Source organism: Vulpes lagopus, chromosome 6 (assembly GCF_018345385.1).
Source record: "Vulpes lagopus strain Blue_001 chromosome 6, ASM1834538v1, whole genome shotgun sequence".
In the NCBI taxonomy this organism is placed as follows: Eukaryota; Metazoa; Chordata; class Mammalia; order Carnivora; family Canidae; genus Vulpes; species Vulpes lagopus.
This window is the reverse complement of record NC_054829.1, coordinates 35,784,915-35,808,914: the sequence shown is the minus strand read 5'-3', so window position 1 is coordinate 35,808,914 and position 24,000 is coordinate 35,784,915. Positions and strand designations below refer to the sequence as shown.

Sequence of the window (24,000 nt, the reverse complement as noted above, 5' to 3'; positions counted from 1 at the left end):
AAGTTACAAGAACATACTTTTTTTAGTTGATGTTCAAGAACCTTCAGGTAACAATTTATAAGATTTTTTTAAAGCTCCTTTAATTGTAGTAGAACTCCACTAAAATGCATAAATGATATCTATCCTTCATATTAATGAAAAAACTCAATGCAAGTAAGAAAATTTCAGAACATTAAAATAATGCAAAATACTACCTTGGAAGAAAACTTCTGGAAATGTAAAATCCAAGTTTTCATTAACATGAGTTAAAGGATTTAAGGAAAACAGAATCTCCACAAAGCTATTTTTGAGAAACTCAGAAACTATGAACTTAGATCTCTTGCTTTAAAATCAGGCAAAGATTTGTTTATTCTTAGTTTCAGAATGTAATGACTTTAGTAATATGGAATAGCCTTAAATTATTTGCTAAACTCCAGGCACATATCTAAGTCATTAAAAGAATAACAACCCTATATGAAAAGGATAAGAGTCTTAACATATAAGTCTTACTAAAAATTATCAGTATGTATCTGGAGCTCATGAAAGAGACCCAGAGGGTCTCAAGCTTGACTTTTCTCTGGTAGAGGACAGAGAAGATCATTCAGAATGGATTGTTTGCTAAGTGACAAGCCAACAGACATTTGGCTATGACTAAAGAGAAATACCTCTTTGGCCTTGATTCTAAAATGAAAGATAGGGGTGGCCCAGTCAGTTAAGCATCTGCCTTCAGCTATGCTCATGATTCCAGGGTCATGGGATTAAGCCCTGTGTTGGGCTTCCTGTTCAGCAGGGAGTCTGTTTCCTCCACCCTCTTGTGCTTGTGTGCTCTCTCTCTCTCTCTCTCCCTCTTTCAAATAAATAAATCTTAAAAAAAAAAAAAAGATAAAATGATAAGACATCCCATAGGTAAAAACCACTAAAGACCAATGCTCCCATTACCAAGTGCACTAATTTTAAAGCAATGCCTGTGGTTGTGATTATCCCTTTGATGGTCTATTAATAAAAAGAGAAACCTAAGTTCAGTTCTAAATTTTTTATAGTGAATAAATGTTTGAGTAAGATGGAGAGGATGAATTATGCTGTAAAAAATCCACCTAGCTCTGAAATGGAGCAAGTGCTTCCTGTTGAAGCTAAAATGCTTCCCTAAATGAGGAAGAATTTAATAACCATCAATTTCCACTAAAGATAATAATTGGTTTTGGGTTACCTGGGTAGCATAGTCACTTGAGTGTCTGACTCTGGATTACAGCTCAGGTCGTGATCTAAGGGGTCATGAGATCGAGCTCCATGTTGGCTTCCATGCTTAGCGGGTATCTATATTGTCCTGCTATTCCTCAAAAGGTTGCTTTTATAAGTGGAATCATTTATTAGTTTTGCTATCTAATTTTATCAGCACCCCCTGCCTTTGCAAGAGAAGGAACAAAGTTTGATATTCTCTCTACATTGTAGCTCAACTACCACTAACCAAAACATAATATTAATCAGAGTTGACAAATCTTATTGATAATTCAGATACATACTATTTTTCTTGTATAGAAGAACTTCAAAGCAGTTTGATTCGTAGTTGTCAAAAGTCTGTCTGACTTTCTCAATGGTCTTCTTGTCAGTCAATTCTCCATACATAAAACTGGGAAAAAACAAACAATATATTTCAGTTTGCTTTTCAAATGCTTACATAAAACCATGTTGCTGTCTCTTTTGATTGAGTATTCAAATTTAGTTATAAAATTAAATGTTGCTCCCACAAAATAAACTAAATTAATGAAACGATGTTTTAATCATGATTCCTAAACTTTTTGCTAAAAGCTAGGTTTAGAAGTTATTTCAAACATATATATGTTTGAACATATATATATATATATGTATATATATATATAGAAAGAGAGAGAGAGAGAGACATCAATTTACATATTTCCTATAGGCATGAATTTTAGTTACTATGGTTTAGTTAACCAGTTTCCAATAGCACAGTTCAAATTTCATTTATAATATATTAACTGTAAATAACTGCATAAAGTATGAACTTTGCTGTTAGCTCCTCAGCCTACAAATCACTAGTAAATAATAGATACACATCACAGTAACCAATAACATCACTTCTTTCAAAGCCACTCTGTCTTGGTCACAGTGCATCTGTTATTCAGTTCATGCATAGACTCAAAGCCGTAGTTGTGTTGCCTCCTTGGCTCTCAGCAATAAACTCACATGACATTTTACAAAACTGGATAACTAAAAGCAGGAATTAGCCATCAAATATTAAAGTCCCGCAAAGAAATAAAAAATGATAATGCTGGAAGGGATGTTCAAATTGAACATAAATGAAGGTATAGATGAAACACATAACTGTGGGAATGTTAACACTGCTGTCATTTGAGACTCTAGATATGCAGCCAGAGGAACTTAGGGAGGTGAACTTATCAACATAAACCAGTAAAGTGATTATGACAAGGAGGATCAAGGTTTCCCAGAGGAAGTGATGCCAGTAAAATAAGTTTCACGTTAAAAAAGCCATAGGAGAAGTTTACAATAGCGAGAGTACAGGAATAAAAGAGTTGTGGTTGATGCAGACTTATGAAGGAGTAGGAACATCTAACAGGGGAAAAAAATGCTCTCTTCGTGTCATGCTATATTATGAAAAGGCAAGTATAATTCAAATGACTTGTAACAGTTTTTAACGAAGAAATGCTTTCTCAATGTTTAAGTTCTAAATCACAGTGTGCTAAATATGAGTTTTACTATTATTTGCCTTTCTCTGCATTTATGGCCAAGAGTAAGAGAGGTTTTAATGTTTTGATAGACATTGTTAAAGGTCACAGAATAATCATAAATTTTTCCAGAGTTTTAAGTTCACATTGCATGCTTTCATCTTTTTTATCCTCCCACACACAAGGAAGTGTGAAGAGTCCATATTACACATATAATGCATCCATATTCTTATCAGTTATGAGGATTTTCTTAAGATGGTGCAGGTATGGCTAATGGGAGAAAAATAATGCTGAGAAATTGAGGAAGACATACACTGCTGCCAAGGGTAAGGGAACATATAAAACATTGATTAAAGAATGAGATTTTACATGCCACAAAAATTTCCCAACGTTTGAAATTGCCTGTTTTTCTAAGAAAACCTCACCAAAAGTCTGATAATCTACAAAACAGAACTCAATCAAGGACTATAAGCCTCTAAAACTCTATTCTTGATGCTTTCACAATCATCAATTGTGCATCTGGTATTAGATACATAGTTCTATTGGCTAGCATAAGTGTTCAGAACCTTTTTCCCACTAGAAAAGAAGATGTGCCACTGCTAGATAACTTGAATAAGTTTTTGAAGGTTCGAGTACATCCTAGTTATTGTTTTTCTTCCACTTTCAGTGAGTTCACATATCGGCCAGAAGCTAATCCAAATGAGGTAGAGCCTAAAGCTCATTCATGCTTAGGGGCTCTTTTTAGAGAAAATAATATAAAATTATAAAATAAAATTAGGTATGGAGCTTTGGAATACATCCACTCAAGTGAGGGCCCCTGAAGATTAAGATTCATTACCTACATGGGAAATCTACCCCTGATTGTATCAATCTAGAAAATATACAACAGGAAGAGTATAGTTGATAGCAAAATACAAAAAAAATTAGAGGATTCAACATTAATGCCATATCACAGCCAGAAATTACAGAGTCATGGTCCATCTTATGATAACACTAAACATAAGCAACTAGAACTCTAGAAACTAAGAAATGAAAGAAAATAGTTTGCTGAAGACTGCCCAATCTGCATTACAATATTTCTATCTTTTATTTAAAAAAGAAAAAAGAAAATTTTCATTGTCATTATAACAGTAAATTAAGCAAGAGAATCTCAGAATTAAATGACAGATTCTAATTCCATAATCTCAGAGCCAGACTCACAGAGGAAGCCTCCAAGCCTACCTGCAAGACAGCACTGAAAAGCCATTGCTTCTGCCAAAGCCTGAACTCCAGAGCTCATGAGTGTCTCATGAAAATCTCTTGAAGGAATTACACTGAAACTAGAATTACTCAGTTAAAGGCAGCTTTCTTGCCCTCCAAAAAATAAGACACTATTTTAATACTGTTCATATTTTTTACAGACAGGTGAACTTTTTAAATCAACTAGGTTTTTTTAATTGACTTATTTTTAATCTAAAAAGTCTCTAGTATAAAATATTAAAAACAGGAAAAAAAAGGTTAAGATAAAGGCAATTAAGCTAACTAAATGTTTCAGACTTAAAAAGAAAGAAAAGAAAAACCATTTTACTACTGTTAGTAAATGTCAGGTTCTATGGTTCAATAAACTAAAACACAATATCCACAAATGGCCAACAGAAAAACATTTAAAAAAAGAAAGCATCTATAATACAACAAGCAATTAAGATAAAATTTTTGAAAATTAACTCTAATAGGAATCAAAAATAAGTTACAACTTAATTTAAAAAACCGTCTTGGAAATTGATATAATAATACCACCTAATAAAAAATACAACAAAAGCCTCAGTGAAAATTCTAAAGAGAAGATAAAAATAAGCAACTTTTCAAATACGCTCTAAAAATTCTATAATTTTTCTTCACTAATTTAACCCTCTCAATGGTAAAATTACCTGTCCTAACAGAGGCACTTCAAGAAAAAAAAAGTCCCAGATTATTACAATCTGACTACTTTCTTAAAAATTACTTTTCTTACATTGTTTCACTCATATTCTTCATTTTAAGTTTATTAAACTGAATATATGTGACAGAAACATATCTGAAGTGGTAAAATGCAGCAATTAATAAAAAATATTTCAAAATGAACTATAAAGGATGTCTAAAATGTATTATCCATCCTTCCAATGAAAGTATTTCTATCTGAAGTTGTCTAAACCATACTAAGTCAATGCTTCCACACAGTCTATGAGAATGGCACATTTGTTGGTTTGCTCAGCTGTTTTACATGTAAATGTTGAGTGTCTTTATCAGCAGCCTGACTCCAGATGGCTGAGGCTCAAAGTAGTCTCTGAATGGTTAACGGAATATGAAGGAAAGTAGGATTTAGAAATGGTGATCATCAGGCTTTAGAAACCATATACCTATATAGTAATTTTACACATTTTTTATGTATACCCTCCAGAAATATATAATAGGAAGATAAAAAAAATTTTTGGAACTTCAAATTGCTTAGACAGAATGCAAGCTCCCCTTAGAGTAATTGTAAATGACTTCTACAACAGCACTGTTATCTTATCGGAAAGAAAATAAAATTATATATTCAGAAGCTATCTATCCCGACTAGAATACTGCGTGGTCATAATATAACAGAAGACCACCACACCTCTTACCAACTGCATAATTCATGGGCAAGACATATAATTGCTTTGACTCTCAGTTTTCTCATACATAAAATAATAATAATGTTCATATACTTCAGAGGGTAAAGGCTTTAAAAAGATAATGCACATTAAGTCACAAATTATAATGTGTTCTACAATGGCTGAATTATGACTGAATGCTTCTTATGGGTGAGGTTAGAAGAAAGCCCCTTCAGCCTCAACCCTACTACTCTCCAGCTCTACAATTCTAGAACAGGGGTTGGGCCATGCTTGCTAATACACAGGGTCACTGTGCCTTAAAGGGATACATACATCATTTTGTGTGTCTTCTTTCTTTATGAGCCCATGAGGTTGGAGCACAAATCCATTCCGGGCCTGCTCCTGAATATTCTGGCCACTTTTCTTGCCACACAACTAACTGGTGGTAAAATCTGGTCTTGGGAATAGAGGAGAAGTTTTCCTAAGGCCTGGCCCAAGCTAAATCCAGCTTGCCTGAGCATTGGCCAGTATACCTTTCATGTATTTTCTGCCCTAGAAAATTTCTAAGGACAAGTGGCCTTGGTTGATAGCAGGATTTACTTATTCTTGGATCCCTTGTTCTACCAATGAAATCTTACAAACAAGCCTCATTATGATACCTACGAGCAAGGATGCCTATAAATGTTGATGGATTTCCAAGAGAGAAAGGAACCTTACAAACAAAAAATATATATATAACCTATTCATGAGTTCTGCCAATCTATCTTGCTAATGGTCAACAATGATCCTGGACTAAAACACCAAATTCAGTCACTGCAAAAAGAATAATATTATCTATAGGCTGTAATTCATGGCTTCGCAAATGCTTCAACACAGAAACCACACAGATTGACTTAATGTAGTTGGTAAATGTGGTCTCTCACTCAGAATCAGCCACAAGAATAAAATTATCACAAAAGTTAATGGGAGAATGGGCTCAAATCTATAGTTACATGATTAAAAAGTAAGAAGCTTGAAGGAAGGGGAGGAGGAGTAAGGAGGAAAATTTACAAATACAGCTTTCAAAATCTGAAAAAGGTAATTTTGGAATAAATCAAAGCATTACTTTATACAGTGAATCGTAACCAAAAGGTTTCACAACCCATTAATTTATATGAGCTTAAACGGTTTTAGATAGAGTCATAAATGGTAGATCCATGGCATGTAATTAATGGAAACCAGGGAGAGCACTGGACATCTCTAACCTTTGGAATGTAACATCACTGAGGCACCTCTGCTCTCCAACACTCCTTCTCAGCCACCGTGTGAAGCAGAGCCCTCAGCCAAATGGAACCAAACTGACATCCATCATGTGTAATGTGCTCTTGCTGGCTGAGATGACCCTGTGTTAATAAAACTACTTGTGAAATACATCCAATAAAATGTCTCTTAATTGCTTCATTGTCTAATTTGATGGCTTGGGTAAAGGAATATTAATGAGCCTCCCAGAAAAAAATATATATATTTGAAAGCATCTACATACTGCAATCTTTCCTACCTATATTATTGCTCTTCTTGCCCATGTAAAAAAACAAACAAAAGCAAACAAAAAAACAGAAGGAACTTTTTGAAATCTCAGGTTAATGAAAGGTAAAATGCTGAAGTGTTTTTCAGCCAACCTATGATAAGGATGTCTTGATGTCTAGAATGTCAGGACATCCTGTGGGGGGGCGGGGTCATGAGATAAGATCAGATGCTTTTAAATGGCATCCCCCCAAAACCTACAAGCTTTTTTAACTATGCAATACATTTTGTGTCCTTCAATGAATTGCATAACATTCCACACACTTGGAAACACAATTATTAGACAATAAAATGGACTAGATTTGAAATTTCTACCATTCCTGAGGTGTCATTAGAATATTTTTCTGAAATTTTAGCCAAAACAAAAATATGACGGTACCTAGCACACATCACATTTTTTAAAATAGAAAAGGGGGGGGGGGTTGACTCAGTTGGTTAAGTGTCCTACTCCTGATTTCAGCTCAGGGTCCTGGGACTAAGCCCCAAGTCTGGCTCCATGGTCAGCGTGGAGTCTGCTTGTCCCTTCCCCTCTGCTCCTCCTGCTGCATACACATGTACTCTTTCTCTCTCTCTCTCAAATAAATACATAAATAAAATCTTCAAAAAAATAGAAATGTATACACTATTATGAAGTACAAGGATGCAGGACAACAATAACACTCCCTCATGTCTGCTAGGAGTGGAAACAGAAAGGTACTCTGGACAGAAATCTGGTAGCAGTTAATCTACAAATTCTGCACACATTATACTATCCAGCAATCCTATTTCTAGGTATAGAGACAGACAATTTTTCACATGGGGCCACAAGAAGATGTGATTAAGGTTATTTGTGGTTGAACAGAGCAAAGTGTCAGAAGTTGCAGCTCACAACTACTAGAATGGATAATAAAATAGAAAGCTGTGAAGACACTGGAGCACTATACAATGTCAGACATAATGAAATAGATTATCATATGGCAATGTAAAAACATTTCAAAAACATAATAATTTTGAGTAAAACCAGTAAGAAACTATCAATCTTACCACATGGTATGAATTATGTAGATTTTAAAAACAAACACAAAGTAACATCATTTCAAGGATACAGGCCTTTAATAAACAAATGGAGGATTGATTAGTAAGACATGAAATAAACATACTAAAAGGAATAACTATGCAAAGGAAGGAGGAGGGAATGAAGGGGAAAAAAAATAAAGACAAGAAAAAGAAATAAAATAAAATGAGACTTTGCCCAGAGGGATCATAATGCTATTGGGACAAACTGAGGAGAATGCTTAATTCAATTCCATGCACCTGGTCTAATGGGTGACCAACTGGGAAGTGCAAAGAAGGAACAAGGAAATGGAAGAACTAAATATTAGCCTTTTGATAATGTAAAATCACAACTTAATATTTTTCATGTTCCTGAACAACTCATATTTGAGTACTTTAAATATAGAACATTAATTTTTATTGGTCACTACTCTAATCCATCTATGCAAGTTGCATAAAAAGATGCGGTTTTTTTTAGCATATAAAATGTCATACTGCTTCCTCACAAACTGATGTTCACTGATTTGTAGTTTCTAATGTTAGGCTTGCCTAAAACTTTTCATTATTAAAATCAGTAAAATTCTTTGAATTATTTGTAAGGCTATCCTCAGTGTCAAATTAGTTATCTCCAACTAGAATTCTGGTTATTTCAAACTTTATAATAACTCTTAGCTTTAATAATGCATTTCTATATGTGTATATAATTTTTTCTTTCCTTCTTGTTTCCATGTCCGTGATATTCAAAGGTTTTTATAGATTTATAAAGGAAATAGAAAAAAAGCCATATGTAAAAAAAATCAGAATAACATAATGCAGATACTGTTCTTTGAACTGTTTTTTCTTTTTTTCTTTTTTTTTGGTTGGTTGGTTGGTTGATTGACTTTTTTTTTCTTAAAAAATATGTTGTTAGCTTCTTTCAGTGTCTTATCCTTCCAACATACGATTTAGAAAGTTAGGCTCTGCCATATTTTTTAACAAACCTACTACTGGACATTTTGATTATTTCTAAGACTTTATTCTTCTAAAAAATGCTGCAGTAAACATAAAATGGGCAGAGTTTAATTTTAAAAGGAGACAAGGAGGTTTAAAGGGGAGTGCACTAAAATAAATAAAGCCTATAAGAAAACTTGATAAGGTTCAAATATCCTCAGCCCATGTATCAGATGCTAGTCTTCATTGTTCTGTAAAGGCACTGAACTGGTTGCAAATTTTAGATCAGCAAAACACACTGGGTGTTTTGTGCAATCAAGTAGTAATTGTTTACATTAAGAATATTATCATTTCAGAGGCACCTGGGTGGCTAAGTCAGTTGAGAGGCCAACTCTGGGTTTCAGCTCAAGTCACAGTCTCAGGGTCTTGAGATCAAGCCCCACATCAGGCTTCTGGCTCCTCAAGGAGTCAGCTTGTGGATTCTCTCTCTCCCTCTACTCCTCCCAACTCGTGCACATGCATTGGCATGCTCTCTCTCTCTCTCAAATAAATAAATAAATCCTTTTTTTTAAAGGCTTTAAAAAAAAAGAATATTATCATTTTAAAAATGCCATCTCTAGCAATAGTGAAGAAGAGCTGGGGGAAGGTTTGCATACTTCTTCCCACAGTAAAAATGTATAACATAATCCAAAACTCTCCACTCTCTCACCCACCTTAAATACTGGTAACACTTGGGATGAAATACAATAAACAAAAGCATGTTACACAGAAGAATGTGAGACATAGGTTAGGGTTTATTGCAACACAAGCCAATCTAATTCAACAAATACAAACATGAAATACTGAGCTATGTCCTTAAGTGCATACAAAAGTGACCAAGATGAAATATCCACCTTAAAGACATTTATAATCTGACACTGATGGTGGGAGCAAAAAAAGCAGCTCTTTTAGGGGGCAATATGTCTCAAAAATCACAAAAACAATTGCAATGAAAACCCCAAGGGATAAGGTAGGCTAGTTTAAGGCCAGATGATGATGCCAAATAATGAACCACAAGGGAGTCAGAGGAGGAAAATCTTGTTGAGGGAATCATAAATACCTTCAGGCAGAAGATAGCATCTGAAAGAGGCATGGCATGATAATGGGATGTCCACAGTACAAAAAGAAGAAATGGGTATGGAAGCATTTACAGTCCTGGAATTCTCTACAGAGCCAGATGCATAAGTAACATTAAAACTAGCCTTTTCCTAACTTAAAGCCTGCTGAGGCATAAGGGAACAGAGAAGCTCAATACAGACCTCACCCTCTCAGAACTTAGAACACACACCTTAGTAGCAGAGCCAGCCTAGGAGCTAATATTCACCTAACAGAAGAAAAAGGCGCAAAGGTACCAGTGCTACAAAAGGCAACTTCCCACCACTCTCATTTACCCATTTCAGACCTAGAAGTGAAGATTGAATGTAAAAACAAAGTTAGAGAGAAAAATGAGAATTGTGGAAACCAGATAAGTGAAGAAGACTTTTGAACAAACTATTTCTCAAACCTGGCTAAACATCAGAATCACCTGAGCTGATTTATTACCTGCCCCCACCTCGCACCTTGGGTGATTCTAATTGAATAAGTAATTCCCAGAGGTGAGGTCTGGGAATATGTGTTGTGCAAAACCTCTCCAAGTGATTTGTATGCGTAGGCAGGTTTAGATTCACAGGTACAACATGAAATCCTGGCTTCCATGAAGATGCAGAATATATGCATATATATCTTTCTATTTCTTTTCAGCGTAAATATATAGAAAAAAAGGATAAATAAATCACTATATTTTCCTGGGCAAGTCCTTAAACATAGCTCTACCTCAATTTTCTTCTCTGAAAAACAAAGTATCTGGAGTAGAAAATAATTCAGATCCCTCATGGTTCCAAAATAACATGATTTTGGTGCTCAGTTAAGTGAGAGTTTTGAAGAAAAATTAAGTCAAGGAAAAACATCCCATCTGGCCCTACTGAAATATTGTGAAAAATTTTTCAGATCTAAATTGGTTCTTTTATAGAATTTCCTTATCTTTTATATGATCTTTTTTCATAATACTCTCTTTAAATGCACAGATACGGCCTATTTTAGAAAGAATTGTTTTAAATAATATAAATACCAGATTCTGTTTTACATAAGCCAAACAAAATAGCAATGGTACAACGTACCAACATTACAAAGCACGTGTGATTTACACAGGATGTAAAAACTTTTCTGGGGGGACGCCTGGGTGGCTCAGCAGTTGAGCATCCGCCTTCAGCCCAGGTGTGATCCTGGAGACCCAGGATCGAGTCCCACATCCAACTCCCTGCATGGAGCCTGCTTCTCCCTCTGCCTGTGTTTCTGCCTCTCTCTCTCTCTCTATCATGAATAAATAAAAATCTTTTAAAAAAATTCTTTTTTGATGTTCTCTAAATGTTTGTGAATTATGTCCTACTTGGTTGGGGGGCTGTTTACTCTGTTCAAGACAGTTTTAGCAGCTCAAGAAGTGCTGATGTGATGCCAGCAGTGATTCTCTGCTAGAGGATGCTCCTTTGATCACTAGCACCTCGAATAGTTCATGGCTCATCAGAGTCAAAAAATATTTACTGAATGAATTAATAGATTTACAGATATACAAAAATCTTTTTCTTTGCACAAGCTCCCTTTAATGGCTCTTAAGCTATACATTTCCACTGACAATTTAGTCTCCTTCGTATTCTAATATAATTTTTACTCTACAGTTTTTATATAGGAGTAAATAGACTGTAGTGCCAATGGGGGAGGGGTGGGGAAGGGGAGTGACAGTCTCCACACCAACAATCAATTCTTGGGATACCAGCAGGTATTATCACCAGCTAGACCGCAAGACCTGACCTTTACTGCCCACCTGCTTGTATTCACCCACCGTTGTCCCTATTTTCCCTTAAGCTCTTCTTTCCAGCTTACCTCTTAACTCGGGCGAATGCAGAGGCAAAGCGAAACCGCCCCTCCAGCGAAAGCGGCTGCCCCGACAAGGCCTCCAGGCAGCTCATCACAGGGACCAGGTGGAGCTTAACCTCTGCCCCGCGCCTGCGCAGATGGACCGTGCCATGGCCTCCAAAATGATGGACCACCACTCTGACGTCATTAAAGTACTAAAATCCCTGCCCCGGGAGGAGCACAAGCCTCATTTACATAACATACAAGGTGTGCTCCTCTGCCCATGATGACAAGGCTTCCCTAAGGAAAAAGTCATCCTAACCCTAAGTAAAAGGAATCCATTCACCCTGGGTCGGGGAGTCAAGGCTTTGGAAGCCATTCCCGTGATGTCCTTATTTGCTTCAAATTATGTTTTTGTGTGACAGCTCCACCTGGTGCAGTTTTTGACTCATCAGAGAATGAACTCGAATTGGTTCGGTCACAGTTGTCCTACGATTTATCTGAATTCTGACACTCTCCATTCGGAGACAGCGTAATTCCACAAGTTAAGGGTTCAGTCCCACAAGACCACCCTCCACTCCCCCTCCAGACACCCATTGAAAGCATGGGTTGTTACCTGTACTTTAACCCATCAACTACAGACTGGAGGTTTCCACAATCTTCTTGGGTTTGATTAATTTGCTAGGGCAGCACAGAGAGCTCAGAGAAATAGTCTATTTACTAGATCACTGGTTTATTATAAAAGGATATAACTCCGGAACAGGTAGATCAAAGAGATACACAGGCAAGGTATGGGGGGAAGCACAGAGCTTCCACGCTGTCTCCAGGTGCTCTACTCCTCCAGCACTTCCACATTTCACCAACTCAGAAGCTCTCATGATTTATTAGATTCTTGACCATTGGCAATTAATTCAACCTCCAGGCCCATCCTCTCCAGAGAGGCTAGGAGGTTGTGGGGCTGGAGTACTGAAAGGTTCAACCCTCCGATCACCTGGATGCAATAGCCTTTAAGCTAAGGTTACCTAAGGGCTTTCCAAACATCATCATTAACATAAAAGAAGGGCACATTTATCATTCTTATCACAGGAAATTCCAAGGGTTTTAAAAGACTGGAGCCAGGAACCACATCAAAGGCCAAATATATATATATATCTTATATATAATATATAATATTATATATATCTTTATATATATAAATATATAAATATATTTATATAATAATCTATAAATATATATTTAATATATATTTATATAATAAATCTTATAAATATATATATATTTATATATATATATCTTTTTTAAAAGATTTTATTCATTTGTTTGACAGAGAATGAGAGAGCACAAGTAGGTGGAGGGACAGGCAGACAAGACGGAAAAGCAGTCTTCCCACTGAGCAGAGAGACTGATATGGGGCTCAATCCCAAGACCCTGGGATCATGACCTGAGCAGAAGGTAGATGCTTAATTGACTGATCCACCAGGCACCCCCAAAATATATATTTCTTATTATAAGAAAATCCCAATATCACAAAAAGTCTAAGCACAGGAGTTTCCCCTTCCCTGGGGAGGATCCGTTCCAAGACACCCACCCATAGGTGTCTGAAATCTCAGATAGTACATAACACTGTATAAACTTATTTTTTTCCTATATATACATACTTATGATAAAGTTTAATTTATAAGTTAGGCACAGGAAGAGATTAACAATAACTAATAACTAATAATAAAAGAACAATTAATAACAATATACTGTAATAAAAAATTATATGAATGTGGTCTCTCTCTAAGCATCTTATTGTATTGTACTCACCTTTCTTTTGATGATGTAAAATGAGAAAATGCGGAGCATTTTCATAGGAAATAACATAGCATTTTGTAGGAAATGAGATGAAATGAGGTGAATGATATAGCCAACCAGGAGGAGCATCTGCTCCTGGAAGTGGTTAACTGTGGGTAACAAACAACTGGAAGCATGAAACCACAGGGAAGCAAAGCCACAGGGAAGTAAAAACCACAGGGAAGCAAAACCGGGGTCAAGTGGAGGACTACTGTAAGTTTAGACTTTAACCACATTCAGCATTTACTTAAACTTCAGAAAAGTTCCTAAGATGTTCTATTACCTACCTGCAAGTGCTGCTTTTCTGCATGACGTCAGCTCGATGATATCCAGAGAGTTTGCAAAAACCGTCATTACTATAAACTACAGGCCAATCCACAATCTGGGCATTTCCCAGTAAGAAACTCGATTCTAAAGAAGAAAGAAGGAAAAGGAAGTTTTTTTAGCTTCATTTAACAAGGTACTCCTTTCAAGTAAACAAAAAGATAAATTCATAAACAAATGCAACTATGGTTTGTTATGGTACAAATAATAAAGCCTGTTCTTGAGATTGACATAATCAGTTAACATGATTATCAAATGAGATCTGCAATAAGTATAAGATTTGCATACAAACAAAAACTCCATTGAAAAGAAGCTAGTTTATAATACCTCTTTCCATTCAAGTATATTCTAAGCTATGAAAACCAAGTATGGTTGATATTAAATAAATGTTAATGATTATAATAATTTCCCCAAAAACAGATTACTTTATTAAAATTAGGGCTACAGTCACTTTTCCACTAAATGAGAAAACTGAACTTGATAATATTGAGGCAAATTTGTATAACTGCTCCAAAAATTCTATATATAATAATTTTGACATGAGGGGACAAATGGTCCATTAGATTGATCTTGAGAAGTCTAATTTAAGATAACATTGAAGAGGAGCACCTCGGTGGCTCAGCTGGTTAAACTTCTGACTCCTGGTTTCAGCTCAGCTCATGATCTCATGTGTCATGAGATGGAGCCTCACAGAGAGCTCTACATTCAGTGGGGAGTCTGCTCGAGATTCTCTTGCTCTGCCCCTCTTCCCCCTTGTTCTCTCTCTCAAATAAATAAGTCTTTTAAAAAAAATTTAAAACATTGAAGGGTCCTTTTCTAAAATGAAATTATTCAAGATAGTATTTTAAACTACATTCTACACAGAATTTGGGAAATATTATTATAAATAAAAGGAATATCTCTTTTTATTTATATTTTGCATGTAGAAGTGATTCTGCTTTAGGTATAAAATAAAATAAGATCAAACCAGAGAGGGAGGCAAACCCTAAGAGAATCTTAAATATAGAGAACAAACTGAGAAAGGATTGCTGGAGGGGAGGTGAGTAGGGGGATAGCCGAAATGGGTGATGGGCATTAAGGAGGGCACTTGCTGGGATGAATACTGGAGGTTATATGTAAGTGATAAATCACTAAGTTCTACTCCTGAGACCCATACTACACTATATGTTAGCTACCTTGAATTTAAATTAAAAAAACATAATACAAAAAAAATAGTATCTTTTGATATCAACCTCAATTGAAAAGCCAATATTAGAAAAGAGTAAATATTTAAGGGAATACTATACTTAAAAAATTCAAAATATCAAAAAAAAAAAAAAAAACCTCCTTTGAGTTCATATGCAAAATAGTGTCCTAAAAAGAGAAATTAACTTTTGAGTTTAAGACTTTAAGTTTAAATCCTGACTCATTCTTCTGCATGTGGATGTCCAATTTTCCCAGCACCATTTATTGAAGAGACTGTCTTTCTTCCAATGGATAGTCTTTCCTCCTTTATCGAATATTAGATGACCATACATTTCAGGGTCCACTTCTGGGTTCTCTATTCTGTTCCATTGATCTATGTGTCTGTTTTTGTGAAACTGGATCACTCTCTTTGACCATACACAAAGATAAACTCAAAATGGATGAGAGATCTAAATGTGAGACAAGATTCCATCAAAATCATAGAAGAGAACACAGGCAACACCCTCTTTGAACTCGGCCACAGTAACTTCTTGCAAGATACATCCACAAAGGCAAAAGAAACAAAAGCAAAAATGAACTATTGGGACTTCATCAAGATAAGAAGCTTTTGCACAGCAAAGGATACAGTCAACAAAACTAAAAGACAACCTACAGAATGGGAGAAGATATTTGCAAACGACATATCAGATAAAGGGCTAGTTTCAAAAATCTATAAAGAACTTATTAAACTCAACACCAAAGAAACAAACAATCCAATCATGAAATGGGCAAAAGACATGAAGAGAAATCTCACAGAGGAAGATATGGACATGGTCAACATGCACATGAGAAAATGCTCTGCATCACTTGCCATCAGGGAAATACAAATCAAAACCACAATGAGATACCACCTCACACCAGTGAGAATGGGGAAAATTAACAAGGCAGGAAACAACAAATGTTGGAGAGGATGTGGAGAAAGGGGAACCCTCTTACACTGTTGGTGGGAATGTGAACTGGTGCAGCCACTCTGGAAAACTGTGTGGAGGTTCCTCAAAGAGATAAAAATAGACCTGCCCTACTAACCAGCAATTGCACTGTTGGGGATTTACCCCAAAGATTCAGATGCAATGAAACGTCGGGACACCTGCTTCCCGATGTTTCTATCAGCAATGGCCACAATAGCCAAACTGTGGAAGGAGCCTCGGTGTCCATCGAAAGATGAATGGATAAAGAAGATGTGGTTTATGTATACAATGGAATATTACTCAGCCATTAGAAATGACAAATACCCACCATTCGCTTCAACGTGGATGGAACTGGAGGGTATTATGCTGAGTGAAATGAGTCAATCGGAGAAGGACAAACAATGTATGTTCTCATTCATTTGGGGAATATGAATAATAGTGAAAGGGAATATAAAGGAAGGGAAAAGAAATGTTGGGAAATATCAGGAAGGGAGACAGAACATAAAGACTCCGAACTCGGGGAAACGAACTAGGGGTGGTGGAAGGGGAGGAGGGCGGGTGTTGGAGGGGAATGGGTGACGGGCACTGAGGTGGACACTTGACGGGATGAGCACTGGGTGTTTTTCTGTATGTTGGTAAATTGAACACCAATAAAAATTAATTAAAAAATAAAATAAAATAAAATAAATCCTGACTCAAAGTTGGTCGTCATAAAAATAACAATGCAATTCAACATTTGCTAAGTAGCTGCTAAGTGAAAGGCACTATTCTGGGACAAACAATGGGATAGAATAAAGATCAATAAAACATATCTTTACTCTAAAAAACTTACATGTTAAGAAAAATAAATATGTAACAACCATTTAAACTTATCAGAATAGATGCTAAATCTAGAAGCAGTGGACAGATTATGGCAACAATCTGTTTCAAGGTACTAAAAACAACTGAAAGTAGACAGAAACTGAAAAAAAGACAAACCCTTGGGAAAAAAAGAGATACATTAAATAAGATATTCATTTAACTGTCTATTCCTGGAAAGCAAATTTCCAGTTTATACAGTTCATTGGTGATAGAGCTCAAGAAGAAAAGTCTTATGGGACTAAACATTCAAAAGTCACAATTTGGGGTTGCCAGAGCATCTTGAAGTCAAAGGGGAGATCCTTTAACAAACAGAGACATAAATATATATATAAATCTACCTTAAATTCTTCTCCATGATTTAAAGTATGCATGCACAAAATGAGACTACAAGATATCTGTCTACTCCAGCAATGACTAGTAGATAAGAGGTAAGTAAAAATTTCACCAACTCTCATGGCTAAAAGACAAATTTCTGAGCTCAAGTCCTATCAAGTTAGAGAAGCCTGGTAGATAACTCAAGCTCTCCATTTAAGTCACAGAAGGCCATGCATTAGGAATAAGAAAAAAGTCCCAAGATAATGGGTTATAACCTGGGACTAAGATAAAAATGTAGAAAATACATTCACACTTAAAAAAAAAAAAGATTAAAATCATAATCAAGGAAACCCACCAGTAATTTAACTACCTGCTCTCTACAATGTATGAACAGTGTCCACTATGCACTTAAAAACCATTAGGCATGTAAAGAAACAGAAAACTGTTATGATAGTCCAGGGACAAAATGAACAATAGAAAGAGAGGTCAATATTGGAACAGATAAGTAAATAATACATTCTGGAATAAAAAATCCATTGGATAGGTTTATTTTTTTAGTTAATTTTTTAAAGATTTTATTTATTTATTCATGAGAGACCCAGAGAGAGAGAGGCAGAGACATAGGCAGAGAGAAGCAGGTTCCATGCAGGGAGCCTGATGTGGGACTTGATCCCGGGACTCCAGTATCACCCCCTGGGCTGAAGGCAGATGCTTAACCGCTGAGCCACCCAGGCATCCCCATTGGATAGGTTTAATGGTAGATTGAACACTAAGAAAGAACAATTTAAAAACATATCAATGCAAATGATTCCAAACTGAAGCAAAAAGACAACGAGATTCAAAGATGTTCCATAGGACAATATCAAGCAGTCTAAAACATAGGTAATTGAGTCTGGGGGGGAGAAAAAGGCTGAATAGGACATCAATGTTATATGAATAAAGGATGACTAAAATTTTTCAAACAACCTAGAGATCTTAGTTTAGTGAAACTCAAGGAAGAAAAATGCAAACAAACTGACAGTAGAAAGATGGGTAACAGTAAAGCTGAAAATAAGAAATAAGGGGGGAAAAGTCTTTTAAACATCCTAAGCAAAAAAAGTATTTAAGTATGTTGGGGGGGGGACAGGATGGGGGAGATAATAGCGTACAAATCATGAAAAGCAAAGACAACCAGAAAATAATGAAATGACATCTTTAAAATACTGAGAGGAAAATATTTATCCCCCTAGATTTTCATGTAGAGCAAAGGTATCCTTCAGAATGGAAGGTAAAGCAAAGACATGTTCAGAAACAGGAAGAATTCACTGCAGCAGAATCACAATAAAACAAATTCAGTAGGTGTTTTAACTGAAAGGGAAAAAAAATCAAAATAATAATAATGATGACCATCACACACACATGCACACACAAGTCAAGAAGGTAAAAACAAACAGCTGGTGGGAAAAATGGAACACAAACAACAGGGGGTACCTGGATGGCTCAGTCCATTGAGCATCTGACTCTTGATTTCAGCTCAGGTCACGATCTCATGATCAAGCCCTACACTGGGCTCCACACTCGGTGGGAGTCTGCTTGAGATTCTCTCCCTCTCCATTTGCTCCCACCCCCTATGCTCTCGCTCTCTCTCTCTCTCTCTCTCTCTTTCTCTCTCTAGAATAAATAAATACATCTTAAAAAAAAACACACTAAGCAAACCATGGGATGGCAGTCCTAAATCTAACCATACTAAGCATTACATTAAATGTAAATGGAATAAATAGACTAATTAAAAAACAAAAATTTTCAGACTGGATTTTAAAACAAAGAAAAGAAACTGATAGTCTACTATTTCTAAGAAAGACATTCAAAGTATAAAGACATAGATAGGGATCCCTCGGTGGCGCAGCAGTTTAGCGCCTGCCTTTGGCCCAGGGCGCGATCCTGGAGACCCAGGATCGAATCCCACATCGGGCTCCCGGTGCATGGAGCCTGCTTCTCCCTCTGCCTGTGTCTCTGCCTTTCTCTCTCACTGTGTGCCTATCATAAATAAAAAAAAAAAAAAAAAAAAATTAAAAAAAAAAAAAAAAGACATAGATAAGTCAAAAGCGAAAGCATGGGGAAATGCATTACATAAACACTAAGCATAAGAAAGCAAATGTAGCTATATTAATGCAAAATAAAATATTCTTAAAGACAAGGATAATAAAATCTTTGCCACTTTAAGAAAGACAAAAATTTCTTAGACAAGACTCATATAGCAAGCACCATAAAAGAAAATGTTGATAAATAAATTATATATCATCAAATTAAAATCAGCTGCTCATTAAAGGACATTGTCAAAAAAAAAAAAAAGAAAAGAAAATCCACTGAAAAAATTATTTTTAAAAAAACTATTTTTTTCTGAAAAAAAAATTTACACTACAGCTGTCTGAGAAAGAACCCCTATCCAGAATATACTAAAAAATATCCTACAAAAAAAATAAATGAACCAATGAACAAAATGGACAAATAATTCGACAGATCGCACAAAAGATATACAATGGCCATTAACCACAAGAATAATATGCTCACTACCATCAGGCATCTGGGAAATACAAATTAAATGCACAATGACATATCATTCCTCAACCACTAGAGTGGCTATAAAGGTTAACAATACAAAATGTTGATGAGAATGCAAAAAACTGAAACTCTTTATAAAATACTAATGAGGATATAAAATGGAACGATCACTTTGAAAAATAGTTTCTTGTAGAGTTAAATATTTAGCTATGACCCAGAAATTTCACTCTTAGGCATTTACTCAAGTGAAATGAAAACATATGTTAACAAAAAGACTTGTAAAAAAATGTTCATATCAGATTTATTCATAAGAGCTGAAAACAATGTAAATATCCATCAATAAGAGAATGGATTAAAAATTGTGACATATTCATACAAGAAAAGCTACTCAGGTCTAAAATGGAACAAACTACTCATACATGCAATCATATGGATGAATCTGATAAACATAATGATTGAAAGAAGCCAGAAGCTTTAATTTCATTCATATAAAGTTTAAATACAGGCAAAGCTAATCTATGGTGCTAGGGATCAGAACAAAGTCTGTCAAATCAACCACAGTCAAATGTTTCTTATATTTTTGTCGGCTTCAAGCTCTTTCCCAACGTAGGACCTTTTAACTTGCCATTCTCTCTGCCTGAACACCATTCATTTCTTTACTTATCTGATTGACACTTGCAGTTATTTAGATCTAATTGTCACGACCTCTGTATTGTTTCCTGACCTTCTGATCAGGTCATACCTAATAATTTTATACATGATGCACCTCTTCCTCACAGACTTTAATGCAGTTACAATTCTATATATGTTCGTGTTTTTTTTTATATGCTCGTGTTATATGATGAATGCATATCTGCCTGGTGGGCTGTAAGCTCTATAAAGACAGAAAATATACTCATTTGGTCCCATTTAATCCCCCTATACCTAATACGTTACCTGGCACATAGTACATGCTTGCTTGTTGGTTGATTATATCAATAAATAAATGAATTAATGTATTCATGCAGAGATCTCTCTTTATATAATTGATATCATGAAATTTAGTATGCAATGCCTCTCTAAATAGTTCATATAAGCTACTTTTAATTTCTTAGCTAATATAGTCCCTGAGATTATGAATTTTATCCCTACCGTACCTACAAGAGTTGTAATTATTTATTGACTGAAATAATTATCTGTATCCCAGGAAATAGGACACAAATATTCTAAAAAAGAACGAATGTAAACATAAAAGGTCGTACTGAGGGAGGCTTCCTCTCCCCCAGAAACTAAGCAAACCAGTGTTTTCAAACTTTTTTTAAGTTGAAGCTCATAGTAAGAAATCAATTTTATATAGTATCTCAAAATGTGTTTGCATAGGCACACACATGTACCTACACAAATACACAACTTAAAAAAATTCTCAGACAACATTTACTACATGAGATGTCCTCCTTTTTTATTCTATTTCAATTTTTTGGTGTGCTGGCCAAGACTCATCAAATCAATTTTATCCCCAAGGTAAGGGTTATATTTCACAACATCCTAACCATCTCCAAAGTCTTGCAGACCTTCCTCTGTCATAAGCAGACATTTGTTAGGATTTGGAGCAGGAGCTCTAATTGTTCCTAGTTAATTTTGCTATTAAAGATATTGAACTGCTCCCATCATACCATTTTCAATAACTCTACAATGAGAAAATTAAGACTCCAGCTCAGTAGGGCCTAACTATGATTATTTATTTATTGCTGATATATTATTTCACTTATACTCTAGTAACTGTATATAATAACAAAATTAAAGCAACAGAACCCACACTCTGTGCTAGGCATTGGGACAGATGTCACCTGTTTTCTCTAATCTGGAAAACAACTCCATTCTGCAATAAGTCAGAGACTCCCCAAGCCAGAATCCCCAGGAGCAGCATCTAGAATATAGGTTCCCTAAATTCTAATTCTTTACTGAAATATTTGCAAATTCCAACTTTTTCTAGGTGAAATTGTGTCTGTTTTGAAGAAGTCCTAAAGCAACTCCCTGCAGGGAGGATTAATTCTCATATTAGCTTGGAGACAGAGTTGTGCAGGGGGGGAAAAACACCAAAGTTAAAATAAATCTCATTTTTCAAAATATGTATTGATTTTAGCCAATAATCATAGAATACAGACTATTCAGAAATTTGTTAGCTACATACTAGAGTATTTACTCACAGGTTCAATCAGACCTAGCAACTCAAAAGAGAGTTTTTAAATCAACTCAAAGATTAAGCAAATAGTCTAGAAAATGTGGTGTCCACTCATCTTTATGCTTCAAGTTTGATTTTATTCATTTAGACCATCAGAGAGTGAAGTAACTGCATGTTCACTAGTCCTTACCTCAAAGTCCTAACAACTGCGCATTAGCAATATGTGCTCTGAGTTTATGGAGGAGCATAAGAACTGCTTTTATCATTTCTGAATGTTTTATAAAACCATAATTGAGAAAATTAGCCACAGCACCAGGGACTTCATATAACAAGTTATCAACTGGTAAATATGCATAACAATCAAATTATCACAAAAGCCCTGTCCCCAAACTTTCTGCCCGTACTTGGATTCCCCTCTCAATATTCCCAAAGGAGCTACTCTGAAAAGCCTAGGGAGTTTTAATTAGGTTATTGGTTGCCTCACATACAAACTGGAGAAACCAATACCTACCACTCTGGGTAATTTATGGAGATGAAAAGTAATGCAAGCAAAATCTTTATAAATCAACTATTGGAGCAAAAAGCCTTTATAAACTAATAATTTATTATTTATTATGTACAAGAGTCTTGAAAACTATATCATATATGCAGAGAGAGCTTTCTAGGTGTGAGTTCCATAAATGTATATACAAGCAAAGAACTAGAAAAAAACACAAATATTCAAATGTTGATCCTGCAAACCAAAACCTATGAAACTGTATTTGTCACTGAAAGCTAAACTACAAAATAAAATATTGAGAAGAAGGAGAGGCACAAAAGAAGGGGAAACAGATTTCCTTTTCATGTCAAAGGCTAAATTAGATGAAAACTGGTAAATATTAAACTTTCCAGGATCTTCCTTTGGATATTTGTCTGTTAACTGACACATAATTTGTGTATTTGAAATATTCATACAACTGTTCCATTTCCCTATAGTCATGAAAATTACTGTTTCAGTGAATGTGAAATCTGATATTATTAACAAACATTAAGAACAGGATAGCAAATTAATTAAAATTGTTTCCTGGAAAATTTTAATTTCCTTTGGCTTTAAAACATGGTGGGGAAAAGCAGTCTGCCTACTGAAAGATAACTTCCCTGCAAAGGAGATGAGTTGCAAATCTTTAAAGTGAGACCAGTTCAGAAGTTTTGGAAACACAAAGCTGTTAAGGAAATTGCCGAGAATTCTTGGTGACCACCACCATCCTCATTGTTCTGAACTGAATATTTGTGTCCTCCCAAAATTCATATGTTGAAACCCAACCTTTCATGTGAAGGCACTGGGAGGTAGAGCCTTTGGGATATGGTTAATATTCAATGAGGTCATGAGGGTAACGTCCCTCATGAATAGGATTAGTTTCCCTATAACAGTCACAAGAGAGTTTGCTTCCTCTGTTCTGCTCTCCACCATGTGAGGACACAAGAAGCCAGCTGTCCACAACCAGGAAAGGGTTCTCACCAGAATCCAACTGTCCTGGCACCTTGATCTTGGACTTTCAACCTCCAGAATTGTGAGAAATAATTTCTGTTGTTTAGAAGCCACTCAATTTATGCTATTTTGTTAGGGTAGCCCAAGTAGATTAAGACATTCATCAATCAATCTTGACAGGGAAATCAGTTCTGATTTGTCCTCACGGTTCTTAGCACACCAAGAGCCATGAATTCTGGAAAATTCAACCTTCTTGGGGATCCAGACTGTTTAAGTCCTTGAAGATGTCTGTATACATTTCCTGTCCAAAGGATTCAAATACATAGTATGTTCCTGCATGAGAGGCTTAAGAATCAGGTCATTACCCCTACTCAGTGTTAGCAGTCCAGTACATTTCAAAAGCTGTAATTCTACACAAGCAGATTCTTTTTTTTTTTTTTTTTTTAAGATTTGTTTATTTGAGAGAGAGAAAAAAAAAACTGGAGGAGCAGAGGGAGAGGGACAAGTAGACTCTGCGCTTAGCATGGGGCTGATGGGAGGCTCCATTTCAGGACCCTGGGATCATGACCTGAGTGAAAGCAAGAGTCTGATGCTTAACCGACTGAGCCATCCCAGTGTCCTATACATGAGC

General features: G+C 35.7%; 1 protein-coding gene across 1 annotated transcript in view; it reads right to left on the bottom strand.

The window, feature by feature from the left end:
- Window positions 1-24,000, bottom strand: part of KCNH5 (potassium voltage-gated channel subfamily H member 5) — a 276,403-nt gene that overhangs the window by 237,308 nt on the left and 15,095 nt on the right. Inside the window, exons 2-3 of the mRNA XM_041759197.1 lie at window positions 13,855-13,978; window positions 1,500-1,606 (exon numbers count right to left, since the gene is read on the bottom strand). Coding sequence (XP_041615131.1) covers window positions 1,500-1,606; window positions 13,855-13,978 — 231 coding nt within the window. The remainder of the gene's footprint in view (window positions 1-1,499; window positions 1,607-13,854; window positions 13,979-24,000) is intronic.